At 43.6% G+C, this 26,431-nt stretch overlaps 3 protein-coding genes across 3 annotated transcripts in view; 1 reads left to right on the top strand and 2 right to left on the bottom strand.

The window, feature by feature from the left end:
• Window positions 1-1,223: 1,223 nt before the first annotated feature.
• Window positions 1,224-11,880, top strand: LOC115203993 (fucosyltransferase 7 (alpha (1,3) fucosyltransferase)). Its single transcript, XM_029769163.1, has 2 exons — window positions 1,224-1,480; window positions 8,017-11,880. The coding sequence occupies exon 2, from the start codon at window positions 8,056-8,058 to the stop codon at window positions 9,100-9,102; it is 1,047 nt and encodes a 348-aa protein (XP_029625023.1). The 5' UTR covers window positions 1,224-1,480; window positions 8,017-8,055; the 3' UTR covers window positions 9,103-11,880.
• Window positions 10,741-13,445, bottom strand: pou5f3 (POU domain, class 5, transcription factor 3). The gene is made up of 5 exons (XM_029769162.1): window positions 12,680-13,445; window positions 12,428-12,539; window positions 11,981-12,111; window positions 11,222-11,386; window positions 10,741-11,004 (listed from the first exon to the last, which is right to left on the bottom strand). Exons 1-5 carry the CDS (start codon window positions 13,433-13,435, stop codon window positions 10,759-10,761), a joined length of 1,410 nt encoding a protein of 469 aa, XP_029625022.1. The 5' UTR covers window positions 13,436-13,445; the 3' UTR covers window positions 10,741-10,758.
• An 8,943-nt stretch (window positions 13,446-22,388) lies between these two features.
• npdc1a (neural proliferation, differentiation and control, 1a) overlaps window positions 22,389-26,431 on the bottom strand; it is a 44,761-nt gene continuing 40,718 nt past the window's right edge. The window contains exons 7-9 of the mRNA XM_029769161.1: window positions 24,876-24,955; window positions 24,347-24,446; window positions 22,389-24,218 (exon numbers count right to left, since the gene is read on the bottom strand). Coding sequence (XP_029625021.1) covers window positions 24,147-24,218; window positions 24,347-24,446; window positions 24,876-24,955 — 252 coding nt within the window. The 3' untranslated portion in view covers window positions 22,389-24,146. The remainder of the gene's footprint in view (window positions 24,219-24,346; window positions 24,447-24,875; window positions 24,956-26,431) is intronic.

Below are 26,431 nucleotides of genomic sequence, written 5' to 3'. Positions count from 1 at the left end.
GCTCATATGTAGCTGGACAGTCATGGCTTAAGGTGGATGGACTGTGTGAAGGACCATACTTCCCCCACAACAGCCATCAGTGACAGGCAGTGACTGACCAGTAACCAGACCAGAGAGCCAGACAACAACCAGAGGGTGGGGACTACTGGACCACTACACTGGACCACTACACTGGACCACTACACTGGACCACTACACTGGACCACTACACTGGACCACTACACTGGACCACTGGGTGCCACTGCAACAACGATTGTGGGCACATTATTTTGAAAGTGCATGTAATCGACAGTATTTTCAGTTGCAACTGTCTTTACAAGTGCATGCCTGGGCCTCTCTTGGTTTCCTGATTTCTCAGAAGAGTTTAGAGAAGTGGAACATATGAAGTGGTTTTAGTTTTGTTGCAATACGCTATTGTATTGGGGAATCAGGTTGAGATGGATGGTTAGTTTCCTCTCTCTGACATTTGAGCTTACTGAACAATACATAACAATTCAAAGTCCAGTCCACAATTGTTCAATATAACGTAATTGAAACTTTGATTCGACCAGTGCGTGCCCAGTGAGTAGCTTGATCTCTTTTCTTCTGATAATCTGCTGAACCTATTTAATCATACAGCTTGACTCTAAAAAGGCTGGCTATAAACTTTTACATGTGAAACTTGTTAAAAGTCCTCTGAGATATCCAAAAAGGCTACTGTATCTGAATACGTTCTCCCCTACTTATTAAGTTATGTTTTAAACCGGCAAATACCTGTACTTAGCTGAGGTTAATCATTATGGAAGAGGAAATACACACTCTACAAACCTATTTGTCTTCATTATCACTATGGCCACAGCAGTCTGGTAAACATACCATTCGACTGAGAGAAAAAGCAGGGAAGGACAGAAAATGAGAAGAGAGAGAGAGAGAGAGAGAGAGAGAGAGAGAGAGAGAGAGAGAGAGAGAGAGAGAGAGAGAGGGAAGCGAGCGAGGGAAGCGAGAGAGAGAGAGAGCGAGAGAGAGAGAGAGAGCGAGAGAGAGAGAGAGAGAGAGAGAGAGAGAGAGAGAGAGAGAGGGAAGCGAGCGAGGGAAGCGAGAGAGAGAGCGAGAGAGAGAGAGAGAGCGAGAGAGAGAGAGAGAGAGAGAGAGAGAGAGAGAGAGCGAGAGAGAGAGAGAGGGAAGCGAGAGAGTGAGCGAGAGAGAGACAGAGAGACAGAGAGACAGAGAAAGCGAGAGACAGAGAGAGAGAGAGAGCAAAGCGAGAGAGAAAGCGAGAGAGAGAGAGAGACAGAGAGAGAGAGCGAGAAAGAGCACATGGTGCTGCAGTGCCCACAGAGCACACATCCTGATACAGTTATCTTTCAATCATAACCCAGAGCAGCACCGCTTTTTCACCTGCTTTTGGTGGACACTCTCTGAGCAGGGTCCCCACCAAGGCCTCAGCAAGAACAGACAAGACTGGGACTCCACATCCACTGACCGACAGCCCACCTCCCAGGTTAGTGGATAGAGATGGACAGAATGACTGTGCTGTCAACGGCATGTTCACTCTGTATTGCACAAGGATTCGATTCCAGTAGTAAAATACGAATCTTAGTTGTGAAGTTGTCTTTCTTTTACTGCCACTTTCAGTTTCTCTTATATGTGAGGCTTGTTGTTGAAACTACACAAACTGCTTGTCTAGAGGTTACCTGTGTTGTACATCAAATGTTCTATCTACTTTGCAACGATCTGGAAACTCACTTAATTAAAAGATAACGTTTGAGTTACTGTTTTGATTTAGTTTTTGTATACTTAATTTCAAACAGATCTTTCAAATATAGATGTTTTTTCCCCAAAGTCAGTGGAAAGGGCTGGCAAATTGTGTATGGTTCCGTATGGCGGTATTTACACACTAACTGTCAGGCACTTGTACAGATTGGGCTCTACCTGTGCAGAGCATATGGCCCTTTGCCTTTCCAGTCTCCAAAGTATCCTTTAGGGTGGTGGTCAAATTCCCACCAAAATGATTTTGTCATTGTTGTTCAGAACCCACTGTCCGCAAGTCGTAGTCAAATTCGCCACCTCACCCCGTCCATTGGTTGCGCCAATTAATCTGCCCTGTATGGAGATCACCCGCGCCCAGTTGCGCCTCTCAGCGCGCGCCCGGTACCCAAACCTGCATGCAGGGACGGTGCCTGAACGAATCAGTTGGATGGGCATTTGATTTCTTCTTATAGGCGGGACGTTTTTTTTCACGGGACCTGTTATAATAACGTTTGGGGAAGTTTACAATTTATCCTACCACTTCTACCTATCTGCGTGCTAGTTGTGATCATTTTTTCGTGGAACAGTTTCATTTCAGTAATAACGTTTTCATTTCTAAAAAGTATTGTCATCATACAAATATGAATAAAAACAATAAAACATCTAAAAGTTATAATTCAACTAATGCTGGAGCACCAGCCTTGCCATAAGGACACATTGATAGCCTACACCATGATCCATTGGCAGCTAACGAAATTTGCGCATAGAACTCAGAGATAGCATATAAACCAATGCAGCAGTAAGTCTATAACTTCCATTGTCAACTAAGTAAAATACATAGGCCTCAAGCCTACGAACTAAAAACAGTCGAAAATATCCTGATGAAAATTCAGCTTATTTCACTATTGCTAGTGAAGTGCAACATTGCATGAACTCGGCAGGTTGGCGTGCTCAGGCGCGTGCTCACTCAACGTTATTAGTACAGAGAATGCGCACATTCTCATTGCTCACATGCAGCACTCTAAACAAAAGACATGGGGGGAAAATTATAAAACTCCTAAAGCAGGTTGTGAACTCTGCAAACATGGGTTGCACTCAGAGAATGAGAATGGTAAATGACTGTAATACATGCATAAACAGAAATGAATGTAACCAAATGAGGGTGATTATTGGTACATTTACTATGCCTACTGGTTACACACACTACCGGTCAAAAGTTTTATAACACCTACTCATTCAAAGGTTTTTCTTTATTTGTACTATTTTCTTCATTACATAATAAATAAAATAAAATAAAAGTTTATTTGTCACGTGCGCTGAATACAACAGGTGTCACCTTACAGTGAAATGCTTACAAGCTCTAACCAATAGTGCAAAAAAGGTATTAGGTGAACAATAGTTAGGTAAAGAAATAAACAACAGTAAAAAGACAGGCTATATGCAGTATCGAGGCTATAAAAGTAGCGAGGATACATACAGACACTTGCTAGTCAGGCTGATTGAGGTAGGATGTACATGCAGATATGGTTAAAGTGACTATTCATATATGATGAACAGAGAGTAGCAGTAGCATAAAAGAGGGGTTGGCGGGTGGGACACAATGCAGATAGCCCGGTTAGCCAATGTGCGGGAGCACTGGTTGGTTGCCCAATTTTTTTTATTGTACCTTTATTTAACTAGGCAAGTCAGTTAAGAACAAATTCTTATTTTGAATGACGGCCTAGGAACAGTGGGTTAACTGCCTTGTTCAGGGGCAGAACGACAGATTTGTACCTTGTCAGCTCGGGGATTCTAAATTGCAACCTTTCAGTTACTAGTCCAACGCTCTAAAGACTAGGCTACCCATGAATGTATAGTTAAAGTGACTATGCCTATATGATAAACAGAGAGTAGCAGCAGCGTAAAAAGAGGGGTTGGGGGGGGGGGGGGGGGGGGCGGCACACAATGCAAATAGTCCGGGTAGCCATTTGATTACCTGTTCCGCAGTCTTATGGCTTGGGGGTAAAAACTGTTGAGAAGCCTTTTTGTCCTAGACTTAGCACTCCGGTACCGCTTGCCATGCGGTAGTAGAAAGAACAGTCTATGACTGGGGTGGCTGGGGTCTTTGACAATTTTTAGGGCCTTCCTCTGACACCGCCTGGTGAAGAGGTCCTGGATGGCAGGCAGCTTAGCCCCAGTGATGTACTGGGCCGTATGCACTACCCTCTGTAGTGCCTTCCGGTCAGAGGCTGAGAAATTGCCATACCAGGCAGTGATGCAACCAGTCAGGATGCTCTCGATGTTGCAGCTGTAGAACCATTTGAGGATCTGAGGACCCATGCCAAATCTTTTTCATTTCCTGAGGGGGAATAGGCTTTGTTGTGCACTCTTCACGACTGTCTTGGTGTGTTTGGACCATTCTAGTTTGTTATTGATGTGGACACCAAAGAACGTTGAGGGATAGGTTGTTATTCTGGCACCACCTGGCCAGGTCTCTGACTTCCTCCCTACAGGCTGTCTCGTTGTTGTCGGTGATCAGGCCTACCACTGTTGTGTCGTCAGCAAACTTAATGATGGAGTTGGAGTCATGCCTAGCCATGCAGTCGCGGGTGAACAGGGAGTACAGGAGGGGACTGAGCACACACCCCTGGGGAGCTCCAGTGTTGAGGATCAGGGTGGCAGATGTGTTGCTACCTACCCTCATCACCTGGGGGCGGCCCGTCAGGAAGTCCAGGATCCAGTTGCAGAGGGAGGTGTTTAGTCCCAGGATCCTTAGCTTAGTGATGACCTTTGAGGGTACTATGGTGTTGAACGCTGAGCTGTAGTCAATGAATAGCATTCTCACATAAGTGTTCCTTTTGTCCAGGTGGGAAATATTTATAATAGTTAAGACAACAAAAAACTATGAAATAACACATAGGAATGCTTTTCCAACAGTTCACATATGCTGAGAACTTGTTGGCTGCTTTTCCTTCACTCTGCGGTCCGACTCATCCCAAACCATCTCAATTTGGTTGAGGTTGGGGGATTGTGGAGGCCAGGTCATCTGATGCAGCACTCCATCACTCTCCTTCTTGGTCAAAGAGGCCTTACACAGCCTGGAGGTGTGTTTTGGGTCACTTTCCTGTTGAAAAACAAATGATAATCTCACTAAGCCCAAACCAGATGGGATGGCGTATCGCTACAGAATGCTGTGGTAGACTTGCTGGTTATGTGTGCCTTGAATTCTAAATAAATCACAGACAGTGTCACCAGCAAAGTACCCCCAAACCATAACACCTCCACGCTTTATGGTGGGACATACACATGCGGAGATCATCCGTTCACAAAGATATGGCGGTTGGGACCAAAAATGTCAAATTTGGACTCTAGACCAAAGGACACATTTCCACCGGTCTAATGTCCATTGCTCATGTTTCTTGGCCCAGCAATTTGACCATGAAGGCCTGATTCACACAGTCTTGATGTTGAGATGTGTCTGTTACTTGAACTCTGTGAAGCATTTATTTGGCTGCAATTTTTGAGGCTGGTAACTCTAATGAATTTATCCTCTGCAGCAGAGGTAACTCCTGGTCTTCCATTCCTGTGGTGGTCTTCATGAGAGCCAGTTTCATCATAGGGCTTGATGTTTTTTGCAACTGCACTTGAAGAACTTTTTCAGCTCTTGAAATATTCCATATTGACTGACCTTCATGTCTTAAAGTAACGAAGGATTGTAATTTCTCTTTGCTTATTTGAGCTGTTCTTGCCATAATATGGACTTGGTCTTTTACCACAAATTCCACAAATTAACAAGGCACACCTGTTAATTGACATACATTTCAGGTGAATACTTCATGAAGCTGGTTGAGAGAATGCCAAGAGTGTGCAAAGCTGTCATCAAAGCCAAGGGTGGCTATTTGAAGAATCTATTTGTTTTACACTTTTTTGGTTACTACATGATTCAATATGTGTTATTTCATAGTTGTGCTGTCTTCACTATTACTCTACAATGTAGAAAACAGTAAAAATAAAGAAAAACCCTGACATGAGTAGGTGTTCTAAAATGTTTGACCGGTCGTGTATTTAATACAATCTAAGGGCAAACAATTCACACAATGACTGTGCAAGAATTGCTGGGAGACAGCAGAGCACATTCCGGAGAGCTGAGTGCATGTATTCTGGAAAGAGAAGCCCATATCTTCGCCATACACCGTTCCCCTTTTTCTTGTCTCAACATTTGAAATTATACTCAAGACACATTATCTTCACAGATTTTAAATGCTTTTCACTAACAGCCTCAACTCAATAATCAGCTAGGCCTATTACGCTGCCCAAATTGCTGGCTTCCCAAATGTATATAAAAAGCTAATGATCCTCTAAGTCAAGCTCTCTGGTAAAGTATTTTGAATATTTTTATTTAGACAGGTGTAATTTGTTTATTTTGGCAAAACATCAATTTACTTTAGGGTAAGCCAACATCTGAACAGTGTACTCGCCCAACTTTCCTTTCTAATTCGCAAGTGGCTGAATCCAGAGATCTGTATATAATAACCTGATGCATATGTCTCCGCCCTAACAATGCCAGTCATTGTCACAAAGACAGGAATGAAGACGACAAGACTAGGTCTGCATATTAAGCCCATAGAAACGTATTGGGCTTATTCAGGACAGATTTTGGCAAGAGTGAACCCTCTCGCAAGCTAAACAGAATCGCTCAGTCTTTTATATGTAGCCCATGTATCTGAAGCTGTCTGGCCAGAAAAAGTGTGGCATGCCATACTTCTTTTGTCCAGACAGTATCAGATACATGGTCAACACATACGGAGACAAAGGGTCGCTGTTTCACTCGCTCGGATTCTTTATCTGAGATTGATGCGTCTCTGTCAGTGCGCATCTCAGTCAAATAAATGATCAATATTTAATTTGGACGGGCAAGGGCCCATGGTTAGGGCCCGCAGGTAGCCTAGTGGTTAGAGCATTGGGCCAACAACCGAAAGGTTGCTAGATCAAATCCCTGAGCTGACAAGGTCAAAATCTGTCATTCTGCCCTTGAACAAGGCAGTTAACCCACTGTTCCTAGGCCATCATTGTGAATAAGAATTTGTTCTTAACAGACTTGCCTAGTTAAATATAAAATAAAAAATATGGCCCTGTATGCATGGCTTGAGAGATTTGGTCGCTGGTTGAGCATGTGTAGCTAGCTACCTAGTTTAAACATCAACAGCATAACACGTGATTTAGCCTACATAATCATTGTCATCAATATTTGGTCTGGTTGCCTGATTCTCTGCTGAGCGTGAGGCAGAAAGACACAGAGAGGTAAATCACAATCAGTAAAAGAAATCGAGCTAGCTAACTCGCAGATTTACATCAATATCAATGACGAGCCGATAGCCTGCCCTCTTTCCCCATTTGTTTTTCATTTTGAGCAACTGCCCCCTGAAAGATCTGTGCAAAGCCCTGCTAAACCCTAACCTAATCATAACACTAAATGCAGGGTCGTTATTGGTCATTGTCAGAGTCAATACTGTATATTAACAGATGCAATATATTGGCAACTGTGTCATCGTGTACTAAACGTGAGTAATGATGATATATAATCCATTGTCAATACCAGGTCTGGTCATACCCATCATCCATTGAGTCATTGACACAAGAAGGCACAAGAGAGTTCAGAAGGGCGAAGTGGATTCTAATGGTCATCAAACACCTCTGTTGAATAACATCCCAGTCCTTGATCTGTGGTCTCCCCAACTCCAATGCTCTCATCAAGCCAAACATTGAGCTCAATGTACTATGATAACTGTGTAATCACTTCCTGTCTCCCTTTGGCCCTGAACACACCCAGTGTCTTTATCACAGGAAGGCAGTGTGACAAAGTGACATTGGGACAACCACAGACTTGGGAGGGTTAGACAACCACAATACAGGAAACAAAATGTAACACGCAGCACAACTAAAAGAAACTCAAATCTCCAACTGATCACTCCCATCTTTGACAAAGACTACTCCCAACATGGAAATTGAGACGGCAGAGATGGTGACAAATTAGAAAAAGTGCATCAAGCTGCTACATGGAGATACATAGCTAGTCATTCAGCCTTTTATAACTTCCAAATCAACCACTCCCTGTATGTCTAATAATACCATGGGCCGGATGGCAGGAGGTGACACAATAAAATGAGAACAAAATGGTTTCTTTTGCAAGCAGATTAAGGACCAAGCAATGATGTTCTACTGACAGTATGACTAGAGTGATAAGGCCAGTAAGTGGGCTACTGTGTACAGATTAACTAAATCCTGTGTTCTCTGTTCACTTCCCAACAGTGAAACAACCCTGATGACCAACAAGGGTTCAGTTCTACCATGGGATCCCCCTCATTCTGCTTGAGGCTCTTCCTCTTCATCACCTGCCTGGTCACTCTTGTGATCATTCTGAGTGAGTATGGGTGGGGTCCATGCTCTGACAGAAGCCACACTATCCCAGGGAACCTCACCATCCTCCTGTGGCATTGGCCCTTCGGCCCCTCCTACAGCCTGGAGGGAGACGTGTGCTGGGACAAGTACCGTATCTCTGGCTGCCGCCTGGTGGACCAGCGCTCCCTCTACTCGAGTGCTGACCTGGTGGTCTTCCACCACAGAGAGCTGATGACGGGCCAGGAGCGGCTGCCCTTCCACCTCCCCCGGACGTGGCACCAGAAGTGGGTCTGGCTCTCCCTGGAGTCCCCTGACAACAATGGAGACCTGAAACCCTTCAATAACGTGTTCAACTGGACCATGTCCTACCGCCGTGATGCCGATTTCACCATACCATATGGAAAGCTGGTGCCGAAGAACAGAGATACTAATAATTATAGCAGCACAGAGGACGTCATTCCTAAAAATAAGTCCCCTCTGGCCTGCTGGGTGGTTAGTAATTACAACCTCCAGCAAAATAGGAGCTTGGTGTACAATAGCCTAAGGAAAAGCATCAAAGTGGAGGTGTATGGGCAATTGGGAGGGAGAGTACTGGCCCCCAGCAACTTGCTGCCCACCATCTCACGCTGCTACTTCTACCTGGCCTTCGAGAACTCCGTCTCCAAGGATTACATCACTGAGAAGCTCTGGCGGAACGCTTACCAGGCAGGGGCGGTGCCTGTGGTTCTGGGTCCGCCTCCAGGTGACTACAAGGCTGTGGCCCCGCCCAACTCCTTCATCCACATTGAGGACTTTCCATCCACTAAGGAGCTGGGGAACTATCTCAGCCAGCTAATACTAGACAAGGAGAGATATGCTGGGTACTTTGCGTGGCGGCGAAGCCATCAAGTGAAAGTGTACACGGACTGGAGGGAGAGGCTTTGTAGCATCTGCCCCAAGTATCACATCCCGCCTGCTCAGAAGGTGTACCATGACCTGGAGGCCTGGGCCAGGTAGACACCAAGTCCACTGACAGATCCCCAAAGGCTTCTGCATCCCAAATTAGCTCCTATTCCAGTGCACTACTTTTGAACAGGGCCAATAAGTACACCATGTAAAAATTTACAGCTTCAGAAGCGTCAATCATCTATGACCAGTGCTTTTCACATGCATGGGCATGTTTCAACGAGTCAGTAAACCACACATTGAGTCACAGGACTTTCCTGTGTGCTATATTTCCACCCTCTGCCAATAACTTGTGTTCTTGTTTTCCTTCCCCACTCCCAGCAAAATGACTTGAGAAATGGCTCTTTGACCATTTTAATTAATAGCAAATCACAGTAAGGTACTTAAAAACAGCAGAATTGAACCGAAGCAATGTGTTACAGTACCAAAACATACCCTGTGGAGAAGTTACAGGAAAAGGGAATATACCAATCCAAACATTAACGACACTTATGTATAATGTGTGGATATGACATTGACAATACTTATTGCAAGGCGTTCACTGTAAAGCATTATAACACCCACAAAGTAGAAACCTTAACTGTGAGAACAAAAGCACAAAACTTAAATTGTCAACTTAGAATAATTGTAACTACACCGGAGGTTGGAATGGAAAATAAAGTGAACCGTGGTGGAAAATGTACAGTTAACATCTTTAGGTTTCCCCAGAGAAATAGCCAGTTTCAATAAATTATCAAATATGCTTTCATTTAAAAACATGGGATTGTGTAAAAACATTTTACAAGAGGAAATGACTTTAAATACACAAGACTGTGACATGGTCATTTTAGAAAGGCCCAATCAAAGCGACTATTACAGGATTGGGGAAGTCAACGGCGACAAACAATTTAGGTCACTGACGATCACGTTAACAAGAAACTGGTTGAGGGGCAGTACTCAATGCCCCACTAGACAGACATCCTGCCGTTTGTCCCCTTGGTGCAACATGAACTACGGTTCCAGTTTTAAAATCACTTAAGTTAGTCAGTGTGCAACAGATGAAAAAGACATTCATGGGTAACAAAATATACCAGAATTCTCAGCAAGACAAGTAAACTGTATGTGTCATACTTCCACTATGAAAGTACTCCTTCTGAAGAAGACAAAAAAATACTTATAGAAACTCTAGATAAGACAACTGTCACCTGAAAATAGCTAACCGATGGAGGATAAGACAGAACAAAGATATTCAAGATAAAGAAATAAAAAAAAATATCAAAAAGGTCAGACTCAACAAAACCACAACTTTGTGCAAAGCCATCTCATACCGGATTCAGAGCCGATGAGCAAACCCTCCCCATCCCTTAAAATAGTCATGATGCTGGCTGGGGTGTCGACAGTTGTGCCGATGACTCGCAGCTGAACTGGGTGGGAGGCAAGGCACAACCGAAGAAAAGTCAACATGAAGCAAAGAGACAAAAGGCAGTATCAAGATTCCCTGGCCTTAGAAAGACACCAGGAAGTTCCAGCTTTGAGCCATTTCTTTACTGGCCTACAAGCCCCCGCTCACTTGACTTTCTCACCGTGGTCCAGAGTGACTAGGGTGTGTTCAAACTGCATATGGAGGACAACAGCCTGGGTTGGTGGGGACTGGAGGACTAAAGAGAGGTAGCCATGTTGGGTGGGGAAGGGAAGAGGCCAGGGCTGGTTTGGAGAACTGGAACCTGTTTAGCTTGTCAGGTGACCCACCAGTCCAGGGTGCAGGGCCTGCTTAAAGACATCTGGCCTCTGGAGGGGGGGCATGTAGAAGGTGGGGCCCCCGGAGAGAGAGTACCCCTGCCCAGGGAGGGGTGAGTGAGCCATGTGCGGGGGAGGGGGGCCCTGCTCATAGTACTGTCCTTCACACTCCTCATCGAAGGGGAGGGCCAGGCGCTTGCCCTTCTGTCTGCGGTTACAGAACCACACACGCACCACCTGCCAAACACAACATAAGTCACATGCTGACCAAAAAGTATTTCCACACCTCTTATATTAGAAATACAGAACTTGACATGGTCAGAAGTTAACAGCACTAAGATTCAAACCATGGCAACAAGCAAGAAGGCCATATGTCACGTAAGAGGAACTTTAAAGCCATACAGGGTTGAGGAAGTAAAAGACAGTAAGTGATGGCCAGCTGTATGGGACTCACATCTCTCTCCAGACACAGGTCATCAGCAATGTGTGTGATCTCCTGGGTGTTCGGTTTGGGACACTTGACAAAGTAGGACTCCAGAGCCGTGCGCACCGACCCCTCCAGACTGGTCCTCCGCTTCCTCTTCCTGGTGTCCACAAATACCCGCTCGATCTTGTACATCTGGGGACAAACACGCACTTACATTTAGACTGGGACATTGCAGTGTGCTTTGGTCCATTCCAGAGGTGGTAATACTATGGTGTCCCTCAACCTCCCCTTACCTATGCAGCTTTTGCGCCATTTAACGGTTAACAGTGGCGGTTCTAGACCATTTCAACTGGGGGGGGGGGCCAAGCTGGGGCCAGTTGTACTGTTAGAGGGGCCAGTTAGATTAGACATTGTTGTCATATCATTTTGCATGTGGTACGATACTGTTGTGCTCCGCCTAAAGCCGTCCCTCTAGAAAATGTGTGGGTTAAATTAGTGTTCCGCGTTGCCACTGGGTAATAACGGATGAACGATAGCAAAAATTAGTTATGTAAAAATTTCATACTCCACATTTAGGTGGGCCACAAGGGGGTCCAAAATTGTTGTCACAGGGGCACTGGCCCCCCCAGAACCGCTAGTGATGGTGAACATTGTCTAATAAATATTACCTTGGTTGCTCATGGAAATGTATTCATTTTCTACTCTCAAGATGGCATCCTACACTCCACAAACATGACCCCTCTCTTTAGCAGATGGGTTTCTAAACTACAACCAACATATACTCACATCCTGGGGGTTGTCCGAGGTCTCAGCCTCATTCAGCCATCTGCGGAGCAGGGGCTTCAGCTTGCACATGTTCTTGAAGCTAAGCTGGAGCGCTTCAAAGCGGCAAATTGTAGTCTGGCTGAACATCTTGCCTAAACAGAGAACAAGTTGTCATTGGTAGTTGATGTCGCTGCAACTACAGTACATTTTTTTTTACATTTTAGTCATTTAGCAGACGCTCTTATCCAGTAGTGAATGCATACATTCCATTTCGTGCAACAGTAGATGCAGTGAAGGAAATAAATATTGCCTCAGCACATTTTCTGAGGAAACTGTAGTCCAAGTCAGTTTAATGAGACACTCAGCAAGTTCAGAAGGCAAAGAAATGCATTCACCACATACACCAACTCAATGGCCAGAAGGGAAAGGTTATGTATGGATAGTATTTAACACAGCAGGAAAACTCACCATAAAGGTTGCCTAGTGCCAGGCCTACATCTGCTTGTGTGAAACCCAGAGTTATACGCTTGTGCTTCAGCTCCTTGGCAAACTGTTCCAGCTCCTCAGTTGAAAGGTTCTCCTGTTAGAGGCAAAATTACTAACGACATTAGGAAACATTTCACAACAGCGCTCTCTTTGAATGAAAAGACAACTTGCAGGGTAAACGCATAATAGTACATTGACTATAGGATAACAGTACATAGGCCCGTTTTGACTCACCTCTTCCTCCGAGTCGCTGCACCCGCCGCTGGAGGAACCACTGCTCCGGGTAGAGGTTTGCGCCTGCGGCGCTTGGGCAGTTTGGCTTGCGCTCCCGTTGAAGAACGTGACCCCGGGTAACCCGTTACTGGGGGGTGAGGGCGAGAGAGATGGGGACGATGAAGACGATGTTGAGGGTATGGAGTTGAGGTTTTGAGTATTGGTGTTTGCAGCCGTGATGGGGGGAAAGCCGGGCCAAAACGACGAATTCCATGGGGTCGAGTAGTAAACCCCGTGAGCTACAGCAGAGGAAGGTGGAGTTGGATAATGTTGAATCTTTTGCCCATACTCGTCATTGACATCCTTCTCAAGCTTTATTTCGGACATCTTGACTTGTTCCCTGGTTTCGGTGTTAGGTGGCCTCAGGTTTGTGGGGTGGGTAGGCGCTGCGACCCCTGCTACTTGGCCGGTGTACTCCGGAGCGGCGATAGGACACCAGTGTTTGGGTTGGCAAAAGTCACCGGCTTGCAAGTCGGAGGCCCTATAGTCACCAGCGCCCGGTGGGAACGGCAAAAGTGTTTGATTGGTTGTTGGAGGCATCCCATTATATGCGGCCTTGTTGAAGAGAAGACTATGATGTTGTAGAACGCCGTGTGGGATCTGGAGCGACGCGCCTCCAAACCCCTCTTGACTCAAGGCCTGGGCGTACATGGCCCGGCTGAAGTCATCAGGCCGGCTGTTGCACTCCGAAGTAGGGCTTTGGGGTCGCTCCGACATTCTCCTCGGTTTAATCGTCTTAGTAAAAGTTCAGGTGATATTCAATGACGCTTGCCGTTTCGAAATGAACCTTTTCAGAAATGCAAGCAGTTTGTTGCCTATGTGCGAGATACCCATCAACTGTAGTCCATTGAATTTCGAGTTCACCACCACCTACTTCACCTTCTAACTCAAATGCCCGTCTCACAACAAACACTCCAGCTCCAGAGGTTTTTTTGAATCATCTGGCGCTGGAGGTTGCGATGTTAATTGCCTCGCCTCCCATTGGCCGCCAGAGACAATCACGCACAGCTGATGGTACATTTGTGAATGAACTTGATCATTTTTTTTCATTCACCGTGTTAAAATAGTGGGCGTGCTTTCCCATTCGAAACTTTGGAGAATCTTTTTTTATTTACCGACTAAATATCGACTATTCCTCTTCCTGAGATGTAAATAATTCCTGAGATGTAAATAACATGTAAATAATGCAAGCGCAGGTATGCAAAACTCCTGTAAGCAATTAAAGGAAATGATCTTGGAAAAAGGTAGCCTATATATAATTCACGGATTCAATGTGGATCCATTTAGTATGTTTACATTACTAATCAGTAGGATATTCAGTGACTGTAGCTAGAGTATCTAATATGCATGGAGCATTGTGTGGACTTTGTTTAAATACTTCACCTTAACGAGCTTTCCTTGATATACATGCGACCAGATGCATTTAAACAGCAGAATTAAAGATGTTGACTATTACTCATTAGAAAGAATGTATAGGTCAAATTGTGATCAAATTAACAATCACATTTAATTCAACAACGTCTTGGGAACCTTGCTGATTATGCTCAATTATCATGCTTCACTCACAGTATATCTATTTTATATGAGAATATCAAGCAATATAGAAAGATTAGTAGGCCTATATGCATTTTTCTTAGCCTATAACCTAAAAATAAAATGTTATTTGTGTATTTGTCACATGCTTCGCAAACAACAGGTGTAGACTAACAGTGAAATGCTTATTTACGGGCGTTCCCAACAACACAGAGAGAAAAACAAAATAGAAAAATGATAACAGTAGGAATAAATACAGAATGAGAAACCATGACTAGCCAACAGGATGATAAACAGTAACAGCACCATATGTGATGAGTCACAGGAGTTATTGCAAAAAGGGTCCATGCAGATAGTCCGGGTAGCTTATTAGCTATTGGTTAACTATTTTACTAGTCTGAAAGAGGAATCCCATTCGATCAAAATGTCAAAATAGCATAGGCCTATCTATTTTCACTTGAGTTTTACATGGTTCTGAAATAAAATGTCAATAAAATCGTTGAAGGAGAATCTATATATATATATATATATATATATATTTTTTTTTTAATTGGAAATTATAACTGACTCTAAACGCATTTTCTTTGAGCTTTAGGCTTCTACACACAACACACTGGCCTTAAGTGACCCTCATGCGTTATATGTATATCTTTGATATAGGCCTAGTGAAGTTAACTGCTAAATCATTTGATTAATGTTTTGTCTAATCTTACAATATCTGGACCATCGTTTTGGCTGAGAGACAAAGTCTATAATGTGATGGCGCAATTACATGGATATCTGAGATAAACTGAGAATGACTTGTGTTTCAGGGGGGGGGGTCAGTGAGTCTATAAATTAGAAGCAGTCTTACGACATTTCAAAGTAGACAATTAACTCTAAACGAATGATTCACATAATGGTTGAACTTCGCCCAAGAGTGACAACTTTACGCACAATTTACACACACAAGCCAATTTTTGCCCATAGAAAATCAAGACAACGCAAAGGATATTCATAAAACAACTAAAAGCATCCAGGTGAACTTATACTATAGCCTTGATTGGTGTATTGAAAATAGTGGAGAGCCGTCGCACCGATACAGATGCGCGCCCCCAGAGCGAGTCGTTGGTACAGATTGTGGCAGGAAGACGCACCACGGGAAGGAGTGGGGGTGTCATTGTGCGACTTGGCCCGGAGGCACCCCGCGGCTTTCAGACCCGGAGTAGCGATGGCGCGACCATTAACTTCTTTACAGACACGAACAATAAGTCGCAGCCCTTTGATTCCGCCCCACACACACCCACCCCCTTCCCTGAAACAAACACTCTCCAAGGTTTCGCTCAAGCCACAGTCCAGAGAGTGACGTATTTGATGGGGTGTGTGGTTGATGTGGCACGAGAGTTTTGGCAGTTATGGCATAGCATGTATTATCATCGTTTTTGTTTCAATTTTCGATTTCCCTTCTCTATCCAACCTATCCACCTTCAAACACGCTGACCCGGCAGATTGAACCAGGTCTCTCGTTCTCCCCATCTCGCCCCATTACAAAGCCAGGGAGAGGAGACCTTGGAGGCAACAGGAGCCAGTGAGAGGCTTAAAAGACATCAAACTCCAAATACTGGCATTGTCCTGTGCCATGGACTTGGGAGGGAATTGTCATGCTAAACGTTGACACTTAGGGAGAAAGTGGGACGGGGTAAGAGGTACAGTGAGGGGGAGGGAGGGAGGGTGCTCAGGGATTAGCCAAAAGTCAAAGCTGTAAAGATGGTTAATGGTACTGTACACTTCACCACTCACGGAGACAACTCAGACATATCAAGTCTGTCTAGCACCATGTCCAAATAAGCTCCCTGTACTACAGTGTATTCTAAATGAAAGAAATGCATTATCAGCCATAAGGAGGTGTGAGGGAGAGTCACACATATCTGTGTGTGTAAACATTGTAGTTCAGACACAGTCACCACTCACCAATGACCCATCCAGGGTGACTGAGAGAGACATAGGACTATAACGGTGCAGCCTGGTTTCAGCCATTTAAACCAATATGCTTTAAGTTCATTGCCATAATAATTTAGTTTGTCTTGAGTATTTGTTTATATTTCCATCGTCTCCTTCTGACTCCATCAGTGGAGAGAATTCATACATTTTTGTCATTTAGCAGATGGTCTTATTTAGAGCAACTAGGGTTAAGTGCCTTGCTCAAGGACACATTGATAGATTTTTCACCTTGGGGATTCAAACCAACGACCTTTCAGTTACTGGCCCAATGTTAACCGCTAGGCTACCTGCCGCCCCATACAGATTGGCTTGCCCAGAAACAAGTCACTGTGCACCAGGCCATCACAGGGGGATGGTGTATAGGTACTGTATATACACATAACTTCTTATTCAGGCCAGGAGTTTTTCCTGATCAGGAATAACCCTTAGCTATAGCCTATATACAACAACTAGGCCTTGGAGTTTTTCCTGAGCCTTCTCCCTATAGCACCCATAGTAAGCTCCCAGTTTTACTCCACAGCCTCCCCCACCTCCCCCCCTGCCGCATACCTTCCCCCACAAACAAGACTGATGGCTTTTTGATTTTCTCCCTAACGGCCCTGCCTTTGACACCCACCGCCATCCCTCCACCCATCGCAAACTTTCAGCAGTTGACCAATAGCTGCCTCCCTACCACCGTCCACGAGGACAATGGGCTTTAACGGCCCTCGGGAGGCAGCTCAATGAGGACAGTTACAAGAGCCATCCATCCCCTCCCCTCCCCACACACAACCGCTTGCATGCACGTTCGCGCACACACACACACACACACACACACACACACACACACACACACACACACACACACACACACACACACACACACACACACACACACACACACACACACACACACACACACACAACAATGTGTTAACAGCAATGACAAATGGCTTGATGAAGAATGTAAAAACCTAAGAAAGATATTGAGAAACTTATCCAACCAAAAACATAGAGACCTACGCCTTCACTATGGTGAATCACTAAAACAATCTAGAAATACACTACGGAAAAAGAAGGAACAGCACGTAAGAAATCAACTCAATGGGGCGGCAGGTAGCCTAGTAGTTAGAGCGTTGCCCCTGAACCAGGCAGTTAACCCACTGTTCCTAGGCCGTCATCGAAAATAAGAATTTGTTCTTAACTGACTTGCCTAGTTAAATAAAGGTAAAAATGTAATTAAAGATTCCATAGAATCTAACCACTTCTGGGGAAATTGGAACACACTAAACAAACACCACAAAGAGTCATCGGCAGGCTTCCCTGCTACAGCCGGCTTGTCAGGCTTTCATGCATTCACTGGATCGCCAGGCTCTCATGCCTCAGCTGGATCACCAGGCTCCTCTGCCTCAGCTGGTCTGTCAGGTTCCCACGCCCCAGGGGTCAGAATCAAAAGTAACAGTCAGTATCTGGTGTGGCCACCAGCTGCATTAAGTACAGCAGTGCATCTCCTCCTCATGGACTGCACCAGATTTGCCAGTTCTTGCTGTGAGATGTTACCCCACTCTTCCACCCAGGCACCTGCAAGTTCCCGGACATTTCTGGGTAGAATGGCCCTAGCCCTCACCCTCCGATCCAACAGGTCCCAGACGTGCTCAATGGGACTGAGATCCGGGCTCTTCACTGGCCATGGCAGAACACTGACATTCCTGTCATGCAGGAAATCATGCACAGAATGAGCAGTATGGCTGGTGGCGTTGTCATGCTGGAGGGTCATGTCTGGATGAGCCTGCAGGAAGGCTACCACATGAGGGAGGAGGACGTCTTCCCTGTAACGCATAGCGTTGAGATTGCCTGCAATGACGACAAGCTCAGTCTGATGATGCTGTGACTCTTCACCTCAGACCATGACGGATCCTCCACCTCCAAATCGATCCCGCTCCAGAGTACAGGCCTTGATGTAAGGCTCATTCCTTCGACGATAAACGCGAATTGGACCATCACCCCTGGTGAGACAAAACTGTGACTTGTCAGTAAAGAGCACTTTTTTCCCAGTCCTGTCTAGTCCAGTGACGGTGGGTTTGTGCCCATAGGCGACATTATAACATTATAAAATCCATGTACAAAATCCATGTAGAAGTGTGCGGTTAAAATTGGCAAAAAAATAAAAAATCTTTCCACAGGGCAGTGGGGTGAGACACTGATGCAGCTTAAGCCCCACCCTGTTCAACATATCTCAACAAATTGGTGATGGCACTAGAACAGTCTGCAGCTCCCGGCCTCACCCTACTAGAAGTCAAGTGTCTACTTTTTGCTGATGAACTGGTGGTTCTGTCTCCAACCAAGGAGGGCCTTCAGCAGAACCTAGATCAGTAAATCTCAGTAAGACAAAAAATAATGGTGTTACAAAAAAGGTCCAGTTGCCAGGACCACAAATACAAATTCAATAAGACCAACACATACTATAAAAACACATTGAGTAAATGCACACATGCTGCTGGAGGTGTCTGCTAAAGCACAGGATCATAGCCACCCTCATCTCCCTCAGCAAATCTGTGAGAAAAAAAAAACCATTATGCTTATTTGATCTTGCCCTAGAGCACACAAAAAACCATACCTACAGTGGCCTGCAAAAGTATTCACCCCCTTGGCACTTTTCCTATTTTGTTGCCTTACAACCTGGAATGAAAATGTATTTGTATCATTTGAGTTACACAACATGCCTACCACTTTGAAGCTGCAAAATATTTTTGTGAAACAAGCAAATAAGACAAAAACACAGAAAACTTCAGCGTGCATAACTATTCACCCCCCCCCAAGTCAATACTTTGTAAAGCCACCTTTTGCAGCAATTACAGCTGCAAGTCTCTTGGGGTATGTCTCTATAAGCTTGGCACATCTAGCCACTGGGATTTTCCCCCATTCTTCAAGGCAATACTGCTCAGGCTCCTTCAAGTTTGGATCGGTTCTGTTGGTGTACAGCAATCTTTAAGTCATACCACATATTCTCAATTGGATTGAGGTCTGGGCTTTGACTAGGCCAATCCAAAACTTTTAAATGTTTTCCCTTAAACCACTTGAGTGATGCTTTAGCAGTATGCATAGGGTCATTGTCCTGCTGGAAGGTGAACCTCCAGTCTCAAATCTCAGTCTCAAATCTCTGGAAGACTGAAACAGGTTTCCCTCAAGACTTTCCCTGCATTTAGTGCCATCCATCATTCTTTCAATTCTGACCAGCTTCCCAGTCCCTGCCGATGAAAAACATCCACACAGCACTGTGGGGATGTTGTTCCCAGGGTGATGAGAGGTGTTGGGTTTGCGCCAGATAAAGCATTTTCCTTGATGGCCAAAAAGCCAAATTTAGTCTCATCTGACCAGACCAGAGTACCTTCTTCCATATCTTTGGGGAGTCTCCCACATGCCTTTTGGCGAACACCAAATGTGTTTGCTTATTTTTTTCTTTTAAAGTGGTCCTATGGACAGATACTCCAATCTCTGCTGTGGAGCTTTGCAGCTCCTTCAGGGTTATCTTTGGTCTCTTTGTTGCCTCTGATTAATGTCCTCCTTGCCTGATCCGTGAGTTTTGGTGGGCGGCTTTCTCTTGGCAGGTTTGTTTGCTGTGGTGCCATATTTTTTAAATGTTTTAATAATGGTGCTCCTTGGGACGTAAAAAATGACAGATTTTTTTTATAACCTAACCCTGATCTGTACTTCTCTACAACTTTGTCCCTGACCTGTTTGGAGAGCTCCTTAGTCTTCATGGTGCCGCTTGCTTGGTGTTGCCCCTTGCTTAGTGGTGTTGCAGACTCGGGGGCCTTTCAGAACATGTGTATATGTACTGAGATCATGTGGCACATCATGGGACACTTAGATTGCACACAGGGTGAATACATATGCACGCACCACTTCTCCAGTTTTTAATATTGTTTTTAAACAAGTCATTGTTTTCATTTCCCTTCACCAATTTGGACTATTTCGTGTATGTCCATTACATGAAATCCAAATAAACATCCATTTTAATTACAGGTTGTAATGCAACTAAATAGGAAAAACGCCAATGGGGAAGAATACTTTTGCAAGGCACTGTACCTTGACCTAAACATCAGCACCACAACTTCCACAAAGCTGTGAACGATCTGAGAGACAAGGCAAGAAGGGCCTTTTACGCCGTCAAAAGGAACATAAAATTCAACTACCAATTAGGATCTGGCTAAAAATACTTGAATCAGTTATAGAACCCATTGCCCTTTACGGTTGAGGTCTGGGGTCCCATGCCAACCAAGAATTAAAAAATGGGACAAACACCAAATTGAGACTATGCATGCAGAATTCTGTAAAAACATCCTCAATGTACAACATAAAACAACAAATAATGCACGCAGAGCAGATATCCACTAATTATCAAAATCCAGAAAAGAGCTGTTAAATTCATACGCACTGAGTCAGGAATCAGAGAGTTAAATAATAAGACACAGCAGATGAACAAACCATGAGTAGCGCACTGAACGTGAAAACAAACCAATATTGTCTGGTGACTGAGGCTACTGAGGGCTAAATAAATGGAAGGTAATCAAGGTGATGGTGAAGTCCAGGTGTGCGTAATGATGCCATAACAGCAGCGAGATTTGTGACCTGTTGTCACAAGAAAAAGGTGTAACAGTGTAGGTTCCGTCCCAACCTGGGCTCAAACCAGGGACCCTTGCACACATCAACAACTGACACCCCACGAAGCATCGTTACCCATCGCGCCACAAAAGCCGTGGCCCTTGCAACGCAAGGGGAACAACCACTTCAGGTCTCAGAGTGAGTGACGTCACTGATTGAAATGCTATTAGCGCACACCACCGCTAACTAACTAGCCATTTTACATCGGTTACAAAGGCAACCAGTGAAGAACAAACACCATTATAAATACAACCAATATTTGTTTATTTATTTTCCCATTTGTACTTTAACTATTTGCACATCATTGCAACACGGTTTATAGACATATGACATTTAAATGTCTTTATTCTTTTGGAACTTGTGTGAGTGTAAAATGTTCTGTTCACTTTTTGTTTATTTCACTTTTGTTTATCCATTTCACTTGCTTTGCCAATGTAAACATGTTTTCCATGCCAATAAAGCCCCTTGAATTGAAATTGAGAGGGAAAGAGAGAGAAGGGAGAGAGAGAGAAGGGAGAGAGAGGAGTGAATGGGTGTGATGGGTTTAACACTGATATACTTTATGACTCAACACTGTGGAATCTGGTGTGCGTACTCATAACTGCATTACTTTCATCAGAAAGAAAGTTGGTCAGTTTACAAGAAATTGGAGAAAAAAAATGTAAATGAATAGAGCTAGATGACTATAAGTGTCTGTGTAGTTCATGATGGATATGAGCCACAAGTGTAAAAGAAGGATGTAATGTCAATTAAAAAAACCCACTAAAAACCCACTATTTCTACTGGGTGAAATACCACAGTTTGTCATAACAGCAGCAAGATTTGTGACCTATTGTCAAAAGAAAAGGGCAACCAGTGAAGAACAAACACCATTGTACATACAACCCATATTTATGTTTATTTATTTTCCCTTTTGTAATTTACCTATTTACACATCGCTATAACACGGTACATAGCCATAATATGACATTTGGAATGCCTCTATTCCTTTGAAACATTTGTGATTGTAATTTTAATAAATTTTTGATTGTTTAGTATCTATTTCACTTGCTTTGGCAATGTAAACATACCGTTCCCATGCCAATAAAGCCCTTTGAATCGAATTGAGAGAGGAGGGCGAGAGAAACAGAGAGGGTGGAGAGAGAGAAGGGAGATAGAGATAGAGGAGGGAGGGGGATGACAGAGAGAGAGGGAGATACCGAAGAGGGAAAGAGAGAGAGTAAGGAGGAGAGAGAGAGAGGTGCACATCATTATAACACTGTATATAGCCATAATGACATTTGAAATGTCTCTATTCCTTTAGAACGTTTGTGAGTGTAAACTTTTTGTTTGTTTCACTTTTGTTTATTATCTATTTCACTTGCTTTGGCAATGTAAACATATGTTCCTATGCCAATAAAGCCCTTTGAATTGAATTGGATAGAGAGAGACAGAGAGAGTGAGCAAGAGAGAGGAGACAGGAGAGGAGTGAGAGAGAGAAAGATATCGAGACAGAGATGCATACTACGCATTGTCCTTTTTTCAAGCTTCACTTGTGGTAAAAATGTTTAATTCAGATGCTAGGCCTGCATGTACAAATATATAAAAGTGAACAGTTTCACTCTTTCTATGCACATTTTGCAACACCAGGGTGGGAACTGACCGGGATAAAAGAGAGAAACAATGCCAGATAGTGACATCCATCACCGATCGTCAATCCTATAGACATTCATACAAGTGTGGACATATCCATTTACATGTCTCCTCCAGTTACACATGGGAGGTCGAATCAAAGTCATTATCATATTCAAACATGTCGGAATCAAACCACACGAGAAATCACCCGGTACTACATTTTCCAATATACTTTCTTAAATCTACAATAATGATTTAACAAGTTAAAATTTGCTACACCAAATGACAAGAACTTCATCCTAAACCCTGTTTTTGGAAGATAAGAATAGACAGACATCACAAATATGTGACATACATTTTTTTGCATCCATAAAATAGTACTTAAAAGATTATATCACAGTTTATCATGACAGGGTCCCCTTGTGTTCCTCTTGCTCCTTAGCCAAATGCCAAGCACATTTCATGAAAAACCCTTTATGTGTACCAGTATCGACAGTATAATGATATGGGGTTAGCTACTAGTAATGCATTGCTAATAGAGTAAGGGACTGTTATATTATGAATTGATGTGTGTGTGTGTGTGTGTGGTGTGTGTGTGTGTGTGTGTGTGTGTGTGTGTCTGCACATATGTGTGTTCTACGTGCTATATGTTAGGTCATTGTACCACATTCAAACAGAGACTTTGGGAGATAACAACGGATATTACAAAGGCGAGCAATTGAAACACTGATTCTAAGAGAGAGAGAAACCAAGCTGCATTTTCTACCCTCCTAACAAATGTATGACCATATTAGAGAGACATATTTCCCTCTGATTACACAGACCCAGAAAGAATTTGATAACAAATCCAATCTTGATAAAACGCCCATATCTATTAGGTGAAATAGCACAGTGTGCCACCGCATCAGTAAGATGTGTGACCTGTTGCCACAAGAAAAGGGCAACCAGTGGAGCACAAACACCACTGTAAATACAACCTATATATATATATATCTGTTTATTTATTTTCCCTTCCATACTTCAATTACTTGGACATTGTTACAACACTGTGCCAATAATATAACATTTGAAATGTCTATATTCTTTAAAAACTTTTGTGAGTAATGTTTACTGTTCATTTCTGATTGTCTTTTCCTTGTTTATTTCGCTTTAGTTTGTTGTCTATTTCATTTGCTTTGGCAATGTAAACATTTGTTTCCCATAGTAATGTTCTCGTTGTGAGATTCAATTACAAACAAGCTTAAAAGACCAAGGAACGGTGCAAAGACATGAAACAATAAATTATATTCAAAAGGAACACTTTTACTGGAAAGTACAGGGGACTAGGCCTTTTGTATGATAGAAACACCCTACTAGTGAACAAGTCCTAGGATACAGGAAGGTTGTCTACATCCCAAATAGCACCCTATACCCTATGTAGTGCACTACTTTTGACCTGGACCCATAGGGTTCTGGTCAAAAGTAGTGCACTATATAGGGTGTAAGGGTGCCATTAGAGACATATATGTTGAGTTCCACACATCTGTCAACCTCCTGCCTCTTCATTTCCTCTTATATAAGCCCATCCAGTTCTGAGATGGGAGAGTTCAGGTGCTCTTTTTCCAGAGTACAAGAAATGGTGTGTGTGTGTGTGTGTGGGCATGAAAATCTATTGGTTTCACTTGAGATTCCCCTGGTAGTGTAGGGTAGAGTCGTTAAACAAAGGATTCTTCACTTCCATCTCTCCAGTCTGCAATGAAACAAAAACATTGCTGTTAAAAGTCTAACACAAACAAAGTCATCATCATTGTAAATAGTGTGTATTAATCAAGAATTTGTGTGCATATGTTATGTGCGTGTGTGTCGTAGCAGACCCACCGGTGCCAGTCCAGGGCACTCGTACACAGTGAAGTCTCCGTCCACTTCCTCCTCATCTGATGTGACTTCTGAGTCAGCGACCTTTGGTTCCGATTTATGACTGAGAAACAACAGAATGCACCAGGATGAATGTGTGTTTATTCGTATTTCAATGGAACTGAATTGTGGGAGATGTCGAGAGAGAGAGAAGGAGATAGACAAGGAAAGAGAGAGAAAGAGAAAGAGAAAAAGAAAGAAAGAAGGAAAAAGAGAGAGAGAGAAAGCGCAAGAGAGAGGGAGAGAGAGAAAGAGCGAGAGAGAGAGAGAGAGAGGGAGACAGAGAGAGAGAGAAAGCGCAAGAGAGAGGGAGAGAGAGAAAGAGCGAGAGAGAGAGAGAGAGAGAGAGGGAGAGAGAGAGAGAGAAAGCACGAGAGAGAGAGGGAGAGAGAGAGAGAAAGAGCGAGAGAGAGGGAGAGAGAGAGAGAGAGAGAGAGAGAGAGAGAGAAAGCACGCGAGAGAGACCGAAAGGGGCAGGAGGAGTAGAGCTCACTTTTCCATGGACAGCATCTGCTGTTTCTGATGCTGGTAGTGGTACATCTGAGCACTCTGGGCCAACTTCTTATCCCCCGACTGAAAAGGAAAGGGAAGAGAAGAGGCACAAGAAAAAACGGGTTGAATATTTCTCTAGTATTTTACAAAATGTTCCATTCCAAGAAAGAATCACTTTCCTGCCTGGGTAACCCGGTATTTCCCACCAAAACTGAGAGATCGCATGAAAGTTCAAGCCTGACGCAGCCTGAGCCTGATGAGCCCTACCTTAAAAATGCATTTTATGATCCCAAGCCCAAAAAAGCCCAAATGATTGTGCCATTACCCAATACATAGCCTATGATATATATAGCCTACTGCACATTACGCACGACAGAAAAACATAAAAGCCCAAAGTAGTAGCTACACTCTGATGAATACATTAAACAAGCTCCAGTAGCCTAATCCTTTTTCAGTGTGGACTATAGCCTACTGTAAATGTATTGTATTATATGGACTGTAATTTTGGACCTCCTTCAAACCATGGAATGCAGGTGCAGGATATGCATCCTACAAAGCTAAAATTATAGGCTAGCGAATGAGATTTTAATTTTGAAATAATATAGGGTCTATTTTACAATGTTATAATTAGTAGGCTGAAGCATATACAGTACCAGTCAAAAGTTTGGACACACCTACTTATTCCAGGGTTTTTCTTTATTTTTACTATTTTATACATTGCCGAATAATAGTGAAGACATCAAAACTATGAAATAACACATATGAAATCATGTAGTAACCAAAAAAGTATTAAACAAATCAAAATATGTCTTATATTTTAGATTCTTCAAAGAAGCCACCCTTTGCCTTGATGACAGCTTTTCCCACTCTTGGCATTCTCTCAACCAACTTCTCCTGGAATGATTTTCCAACAGTCTTCCCACATATGCTGAACACTTGTTGGCTGCTTTTCCTTCACTTTGTGGTCCAACTCCTCCCAAACCATCTCAATTTGGTTAAGGTCAGGTGATTGTGGAGGACAGGTCATCTGATGCAACTCTCCTTCTTGGTCAAAACTCTCCTTCTTGGTCACTCTCCTTCTTGGTCAAATAGCCCTTATACAGCCTGGAGGTGTGTTTTGGGTCATTGTCCTGTTGAAAAACAAATGATAGTCCCACTAAGCCCAAACCAGATGGTATGATGTATCGCTGCAGAATGCTGTGGTAGCCATGCTGGTTAAGTGTGCCTTGAATTCTAAATAAATCACAGACAGTGTCACCAGCAACGCACCCCCACACCATCACACCTCCTCCTCCATGCTTCACAGTGGGAACCACACAGGTGGAGATCATCCGTTTACTTACTCTGCGTCTCACAAAGATACGGTGGTTGGAAACATAAATCTCACATTTGGCCTCATCAGAGCAAAGGACAGTTTTCCACCAGTCTAATGTCCATTGCTCGTGTTTCTTGGCCCAAGCAAGTCTCTTCTTCTTATTGGTGTCCTTTAGTAGTGGTTCTTTGCAGCAATTCGACCATGAAGACCTGATTCACACAGTCTCCTCTGAACAGTTGTGT

The sequence above is a fragment of the Salmo trutta genome, chromosome 12 (assembly GCF_901001165.1).
Source record: "Salmo trutta chromosome 12, fSalTru1.1, whole genome shotgun sequence".
In the NCBI taxonomy this organism is placed as follows: Eukaryota; Metazoa; Chordata; class Actinopteri; order Salmoniformes; family Salmonidae; genus Salmo; species Salmo trutta.
Note: the sequence above shows the minus strand (reverse complement) of the source record. Positions and strands in the feature narration are given on the sequence as shown.